The sequence below is a fragment of the Morone saxatilis genome, unplaced genomic scaffold, assembly GCF_004916995.1.
Source record: "Morone saxatilis isolate NCDOM2014 unplaced genomic scaffold, NCSU_SB_2.0 Contig10, whole genome shotgun sequence".
Taxonomy (NCBI): Eukaryota; Metazoa; Chordata; class Actinopteri; family Moronidae; genus Morone; species Morone saxatilis.
The window spans coordinates 9,605,293-9,613,061 of NW_023339652.1; the positions used below are offsets into that span (position 1 = coordinate 9,605,293).

Genomic DNA, 7,769 nt, shown 5'->3' on the forward strand with positions numbered 1-7,769 from the left:
ACACACACACACACACATCACTCAAACCATGTTCATCCCTCTTTCTACTAGGATCATGGCTATGCCTTGCCTGCTTCTCCTACCGCTCTTAAGACCAGACTCAATGAAGCCTTAGCAAGAGTGGAAAGTCTGGAGCGAGAGAAGAAGAATGCCATGGCCAGAGAAAAGAGGGCAAAGACCGCAAATAGACCACTAAACCTAACCCAACTTTTAGGTTTGCTATGCTATATTTGCTGTTAATGCTGGAATAGGTACATTTCCTGCTGTTTTGATGTGAATGCGAACAGTCTCTCTCTCTCTCTGACCTGATATAAATTATATTGATACTCTGATTTATATATATATTTTCATTTTCTCTGATATATATATATGTAAATTATATTGATACTCTACATATGATTTCTATTGTTGTGTTTATATTTATAGTGTTTGCAAAATACCTATCATATATCACATATATTATATCAGAATATTTATTATTGAATATTAAAATAAGCCGACTCACTACCGCCACCTACTGGTTCGGAGTGTGGACCAGAAACTACATGCTACACGTTAATCCTGTTTCTATTAAATTCAAAAGAAAATTATACTAAACGCACTACTTGACGATTTAATCATCTTTATATCACATTAATTGTCATACAATTAATTAAACAGTAAATATTTTCTGGTTCCAGCTTCTCGAATGATAAGATTAGCTGCTTCTCTCACTTTTATATCATTGTAAATTAAATATCTTTTTGGTTTTGGACTGTTGGCTGGACAAAACAAGCAATCTAAAAGCTCTAGGACATTTGAATGGATGGATTTCATATTTTCTGACATTTGATAGACTTCTAATTAAGACGATTAATTGAAAAAATAATTGTCAGACTAATCGACATTAATTGCACCCATATAAACATTTACTGTAGTAGGTTACCCTTATTCTAGAGCAGGGTGTGGTTGAATGTGTTGGAATTTTTATGCATCTCTACACTTCTGAGTTAAGTTAATAATGTGGTGTTTATTTGTTTAACTGCATGCATCTTCTACTAGGTCCTCTTCTTCCTCTGTCATCCCTGCACCTCCTGGTTCCTCCACTGAGGTTGATGTCAGCCTGTATGTGGCAGGTGGCCCAGGAGCGAAACGTAGACCAGTATGCCAAACTGGCTGAATTCATCACGCTGGTGACAGAGATGGTCCCAGAGCTTATGAGCTACAAACAGAAGACTCAGCTCATCCTGGGACTGAGAGCTCGGGTGAGTGAATGTGGCTGTTAAGACTATTTGTGTGGAGGGAAAGCAGTCAAAATGCCAACCGGGACTGTGATGATTACACCAGAAAGTGTAAATTAGTACAGTCTTTACAGTTGGTGTGTGTGGAGTTTACATGTTCTCCTGAGTCTGTGTGAGTTTCCTCTGGGTGCTCTGGCTTCCTCCCACAGTCCAAAGAAAAGCAGGTTAATTTGTGACTCTAAATTTCCCGTAGGTGTGAATTTGAACGTGAACGGTTGTTTGGAGAGGTCACCAGTTCATCCCAGGGCTGACACACAGAGACAATGTCTGCTGGGTTAGGCCCCAGCCCACTCTCAACCCTCAAAAGGATAAGCGATTATAGATAATGGATGGATTGCTGTTGGTTAAAGCCCACTGAGACAATGCGATAAGATATACAAATTGAATTGACGTTGCAAAATGTGCAGTGATTAAAATAATCCCTCCACAATGGTAAGGCTGTTAGCTGTATGATTCAGTCGATTGGACTGCTGGCACTTGACACTCTGTTGCTGGAGTTAGAGGTCATCAAAGGGCTATAAAATCATGCATGCCTGATACAGTTTGAATGCTTCCAATCATTCCACCTACAGCAACATACCCACACAACTGTGCCCTTTTCAACCTGGATTGTTATAAATGGTACTTTGCACATCTTCAATAGTGCAAAGCATTAAGGGTTTATGAGAGTGTGACAGCCTGCAGATGCACTTTAATTCTGTATCACTGAGCTCCTTTTATCCTATTATCAGTTTATGCATGTAAAGTGACGATTGCTTCATTTAAACGTTGCTTATAAACACAACCAAAGCTAACCAAATGCAGCATTGCTTGTAAGATTCTGTGTTTGGCTCTGGGACACAATTAAACAGTTTTACTTTCATTTGTGTTTTTCAGCTCGTGCTTGAATTGTTAAGGAGGACGGACAAGGTTGACTGTGAAGCTATGCGGAATAATCTAAACAGTTTTCAACCGAGGACAACAAACTGTATACACGAAGAGGTGGGTAATGTTAATGTCTATTGTGTCCTCAGGTAAAAACACCATGTCAGAAAGAGCTGTATACCAGACGAAGAGAGAGTCATTTTGATGTCCTTAGCCAAACTGCCATAACACCAGTATACCCTTAAGGTTTTTACCATACCCTGAAATATTTTTTGTTACTTTCAGATGTAGATGCAGAAGTTCATAAGCTGTTTATGTTAATGCAATGTAGATAAACTCCTCCTTTGCTTTGTGACAGGACCAAGATTCAGAGGTGGAGATTTCAAAGTCAGCATTTGTGGAGCTGGTTGAGACATTGCTGAGAGACCAATCACAAAAAGACAACTTCTTCAAGGTGGGTCTTACACCAACATTTTTTAGGTTTTTCAAAAACCAATTAATATATACATCTACTTTATGTGTCTATCTGTAAAACAATTTAATGTTTAAATTTTTTTCCTGTCAAAGGAAGTCTTCTCGGTCCGATATGGAGCTCGTTTTGATACAGCGCTGCAGATCCTGGTGTGGGAGTTCTTCTACCGACTGGAGGAGTTCCTCCCAGTACCGAGTTTTTCACAGGTAGGTGGTAGGGTGACTGTCCAACTGCCCTTCTGTTCACTTGATCCCCAAATTCTGGCTGATACATTATTTCTAGGTAATTAGCCATTGTTCCAACTTTGTAGTAGTGGTAGTAAAGTAAAATGTTTCAGAATCACAGCTGTTTAAGGCCATTTCTACTAAAAACGTAAAGAATGATCATGGAGAAACAAGCAGGAGTTTAGAGTCTTATAAATATATATGTTTATATGTGCCCACTCTTCTTTTCCAGGTATTATCCATGTTTGACATTTCTTCCTTTGACTATGAGGTTGAGCAGTTTGTCTCCGACCCTGAAGACCTGAAGAGGATTCTTCAGCATCAGCAGGAGCATCAAAAGTTGACTAAAAGTAAGAATCTGTTAACGTTTTGTATTTTATTTCTCCTATTTACAGTCAAGCTGCAGTGAAACCTGAAGACTTTTTAAATGATGTATCATAAAAATCCCATCCACCAACTGATACCCACCATATAATCTATTACAATTACCATATTAGAATATAGAATGGCACCTACCTCTAAAAATAATGTTGTCTCTGTTTCTCAGGTGAATTCACCTTTGTGTCGGACACTATCCTCTCCACGCTCGCATCTAAACTGACTTCGGCAGCATCTGAAGAACATATTGATCAAAAAATGGATGAGGGAGGTGAAGACAGCAAAGAAAAGACGGAGCAGAAGACACTGAAGCAAGAAGACAGCTGTGGCATAGAAGACATTTGTGAGGACGATGAAGAGACTGACAACAGTTCCATTGAAACTAATCCAAACTCGTACTGGCTGTCACCTCTTACTTCCTCTCCATGTTCTGAAGAAGCAGGTGATGAAGGTGAGAATCTCTTGTTTTTTTGGATATTCAGAAAAAAATAGTTGTACTGCAATACAAGTGTTGACTGTGAAGTCATTAAACTCTTCACTCGGCGTGTAGTTTCTGTTGAGTGAATTCATCTCTAATTGTTGTTTCCTGATGGCAGAAACAGCTGGTGAAGCCGCCTTCCAGCCACCCAGATGCTCAGTGGAAGGACTGAAGGAACATCTGGATCTGAGTAGAAGCAAGGAGCCATCAGAAGAGAGCCAGTCACTGACAAGAGGCGGAGACGATGCCAGCGAGGACTCCGTAAGAGCCAATAAAAACACCTGCCTGGAGTGTGGCAAGACTTTAGCATCGCCTGCCTCCTTGAGAAGACATCATTTTCTTCACTCTGCGGTACGGCCATTCAAGTGCACTCAGTGTGACAAGTCATACACATGTAAACCAGACCTGAATCGACATTTCCTAATTCACTCAAAAGTCGTGTCCATTCCTTGCAGCCTTTGTGAGAAGAGATTTGGGTCTCAGGCTTCACTTAAAGTTCACATGCGAGTTCACACTGGAGAGAGGCCATTTGCCTGCTCGTACTGTGGCAAGAGGTTCTTGAACAATTTCGCCCTGAAGTCCCACGTGCGCATTCATACCGGCGAGCGCCCATATGCCTGTACTTTTTGCGACAAGAAATTCATACAGTCACACTGTCGCACTGTGCACCTCAGGGTTCATAAGAAAGAGAAACCGTACCTGTGCAGCACATGTGGTATGTCCTTTTGTAGCTCCGGGGCCTTGCTGGTGCATTCACGCATTCACACAGGCGAGCGGCCTCATCAGTGTGACTTGTGTGGGAAACGTTTCAGGAAAGCTGTACAACTGACAGTCCATCGGAGATTCCACACGGGAGAGAGGCCGTATTCTTGCTCACAGTGCGACAAATCGTTCGCCTGTAGCTCGGGACTGAAGAAACACATGAGGACACACACAGGAGAGAAACCATACCAGTGTTTAACCTGTCACAAGACGTTTTCCGAAAAATCCAACATGAGAAAACATCTGAAAGTCCACAAGAACATCTAGCATACTGTTTTTGGACACCGGTTGTTGGCACGCTTGCAGTATCTTAAATGATAAATGAAAGCCTGGTTATTTCTGTGTCAGAACCAGCTGTTTCAGTGCGTCTTCATATCACTAAATCAAATGTACGTATGTAAATATGGACTTGGGACACTTGGGAATCGTACATGTTGGAGCATATATTATTAAAGAGCATATTGTTTAGGGTTAGCATAGGTCAAAGACTTGATTTTAGTGTGTAGTTATGTTCAGGTAATCTAAAAAAATCTAAAAAAGTCAAAAAATGTGCTAACAAAATATACCATCATTAAGGAGTGCTCATGTGTGTGAGATAGTAAGGATAGATCCTTTGTACTTTAAGAGTGTGAATGTCTTCTGGTCATTTTTACCTGCTCTTTTCTATTTACTCACGTTTCTGTCAGTACAAACATTATTTATGTATCTCCTGATCCCAGTGCTGCTGCCACTCTTTACTGATTTTCTTCCATGCGATACCCTTTCCCTCTGATTTTGAAGGTTTAAATTGTGGTGTCTATGTATGAGCTTGTTTAGCTACTCTGCCCTCTCTCTCATTATCCAGAAGATGAGTCGGTTGTCAGTTTAAGATTTCAGCTCAGAAAGCTCACAGTATCTGTTCTGTCTTTTTTAACAATTGTAAGAAACAGATGATTTTGAATTTATAATAAAATATTCATGTTGTCGAACGACTCATAGGCAAAGTGTTCGGTAACTCTGAGGAACTCAAATGCACAAGATTAGTATTTTTATGATTTTTTCCGTCTGACCATCCACTCTTTGTTCAGTAGAGTACAGTGTGAATTCTATCACATCTGTAGCTGAATGTATTAAACCTCTTCAATTTCTTAATTCAGATTAAAGTACTGTTTATAATCTTTGGTACACACATTCATTAGGGTCAAATGCAGCATAAACCCATAATAAAGTCCACCATAAGCAGTATTTGACAGTATTTCGGTATGTTCACAAACTGATGAGGTGATAGTTTGAATTAAGATAATATTTTCATGTGTGGCTGTGGCCATCGCACCAATACATCAGCCGATATTAGCTTCTTACAGATACATCAGTATTTACAAGAAATTTAAATACAGAAATGCCAAAGACATGTTTTGAAATACTGTCACCACTCAAGTTTATTCATTTTTCAGATAGAAAATGTCCTGCCCTGTAATTTATTGGTAACAAGAAATGTACAGGGCTTGTCAAAAAATATATATATTTAAGGGAACCTTATTAAAAAATTTTATGTTATTGGTCATGTAAAGAAAAATAATATCAGGCCAATATATCAGTATCCACATTGGCCTCAAAAATCATGTTTTAGACAGGTTATACTCTGCTTTTTTGGACCTTTCACACATTTATTTGGATAGTGACAGCTTGAAGATAGACAGGAAACTGAGGAAAGAGAAAGAATGACATGCAGCAAAGGACCGCAGCTTGGAAGCAAATCTGGACCGCTGCGGTAAAGACTCAGCCTTTGTACACGCAGACTCTACCAGGTGAGCTACTGGGCACCCAAAGTTGTGTTTATTTATTTTACTCTCATATTTAGACATACCTGCTCATTCATTCTTACAGTACAATGAATCACTACAATGAATTCAGTCACACATACCAACCCTCCTTAAAGATCCCCGCCAATCATGTATTAAGACATATATACAAATAGTCTGCTTGGAACAATAATGTGTGTGCAAATTAAAATCATTAAAAAGGCATCTACTACTTCTACATCATGCTTATATAAGTTGCACACAGAACCAGGATGGACTTCCAAACTATTTGTGATGTCACAAATTATGCTCGTAGGTCCCGCCCCTTAAAATCAGATTTTCAATAAGCACAGAGACACCTTGCACTTTCTGTAGATGAATGTGAGTGTCAAACTCATGCACATACATCATTCTGCAAAGTAAAGCTCAAACATCCAATAAGAAACAGGAAGAAAAATCTTTTGTCAGCACGTTTTATTGACTTACAGTACTTTCTCTCAACAACATAACACAAACCTAAGCAAGTGTTAAACATTATTGTCTTTTAAAACGCAATCTACATTTACATACACTCCAATGTGTGATATTTTAATTTATATTTACATACATACATGTTAGTGATTTACTGATATCAAGATGTACCAAAACAGCTTGTCCTGACATAGAAATGAACAAGGCTTTCATTTATCATTTAAGATACACACACATGCCAACAACCAGTCTCCAAAAACAGTATGCTAGATGTTCTTGTGAACTTTTAGATGTATTCTCATGTTGGATTTTTGGGAAAACGTCTTGTGACATGTTACACACTTGTAAGGTTTCTCTCCCGTGTGTGTCCTTGTGTGTTTCGTCAGTCCCGAGCTACTGTGGAATGATTTTTCACACTGTGAGCAAGAATACGGCCTCTCTCCTGTGTGGCATCTCCGATGGATTGTCCGTTGTATAGCCGTAGGAAAACTTTTTTCACAGGAATCGCACTGATAAGGCCTCTCCTTTGTGTGAGTGCGTGAATGCACCAGCAAGGCCCCAGAGCTACAGAAGGACATACCACATGTGCTGCACAAGTATGGTTTCTCTTTCGTGTGCATCCTGAGGTGCACAGTGCGAGGATACACTTGTGTGAATGTCTTGTCGCAAAAAGTACAGGCGTACGGGCGCTCGCCGGTATGAATGCGCATGTGGGACTTCAGAACAGAATTTGTCAGGAACCTCTTATCACAGTACGAGCAGGCAAACGGCCTCTCTCCACTGTGACGCCGCAGATGAACTGTGAGCAAAGTCCGAGAACTAAATGTCTTCTCACAAAGGCTGCAAGCAAAGGACAGGACTATAGGTTTGGAATGGATCAGGACATGTCGGTTCAGGGTTTTCTCAGTTTTATAGAACTTGTTACACTGGGTGCACTTGAACGGCCGTACTGAAGAGTGAACGAGTTGATGTCTTATCAAAGCGGAACGACATGCTAAAGTCTTGCCACACTCCAGGCAGGTGTTTTTATTGGCGCTTACGGAGTCCTCGCTGGCATCG

At 40.0% G+C, this 7,769-nt stretch overlaps 2 protein-coding genes across 3 annotated transcripts in view; one reads left to right on the top strand and one right to left on the bottom strand.

Moving 5' to 3' along the window:
• The first annotated feature begins 32 nt into the window (after positions 1–32).
• Positions 33–6,705, top strand: LOC118342738 (zinc finger protein 70-like). 2 transcript variants are annotated; one of them, XM_035681385.1, is made up of 8 exons: positions 33–214; positions 1,042–1,244; positions 2,157–2,261; positions 2,503–2,598; positions 2,712–2,822; positions 3,073–3,190; positions 3,388–3,669; positions 3,815–6,705. In XM_035681385.1, exons 1-8 carry the CDS (start codon positions 154–156, stop codon positions 4,723–4,725), a joined length of 1,887 nt encoding a protein of 628 aa, XP_035537278.1. In that variant the 5' UTR covers positions 33–153; the 3' UTR covers positions 4,726–6,705. The 2 variants fall into 2 exon arrangements, with proteins under 2 accessions (XP_035537278.1, XP_035537287.1); XM_035681394.1 differs by having other exon boundaries at positions 3,821–6,705.
• Positions 6,706–6,715: 10 nt separating this feature from the next.
• Positions 6,716–7,769, bottom strand: part of LOC118342753 (zinc finger protein 2-like) — a gene marked incomplete in the record, with an annotated part of 3,114 nt that continues 2,060 nt past the window's right edge. The window contains 1 exon segment of the mRNA XM_035681404.1: positions 6,716–7,769. Within this exon segment, the coding sequence (XP_035537297.1) occupies positions 6,977–7,769 (793 nt within the window).

Bases quoted from the DNA above. Each gene is read 5' to 3' on its own strand.
- LOC118342738 (XM_035681385.1), top strand. From the start codon at position 154: ATGGCCAGAGAAAAGAGGGCAAAGACCGCAAATAGACCACTAAACCTA. The intron at 2,262-2,502 runs GTGGGTAATGTT...GCTTTGTGACAG, and splicing joins CAAACTGTATACACGAAGAG to GACCAAGATTCAGAGGTGGA. The intron at 3,191-3,387 runs GTAAGAATCTGT...TCTGTTTCTCAG, and splicing joins GCATCAAAAGTTGACTAAAA to GTGAATTCACCTTTGTGTCG.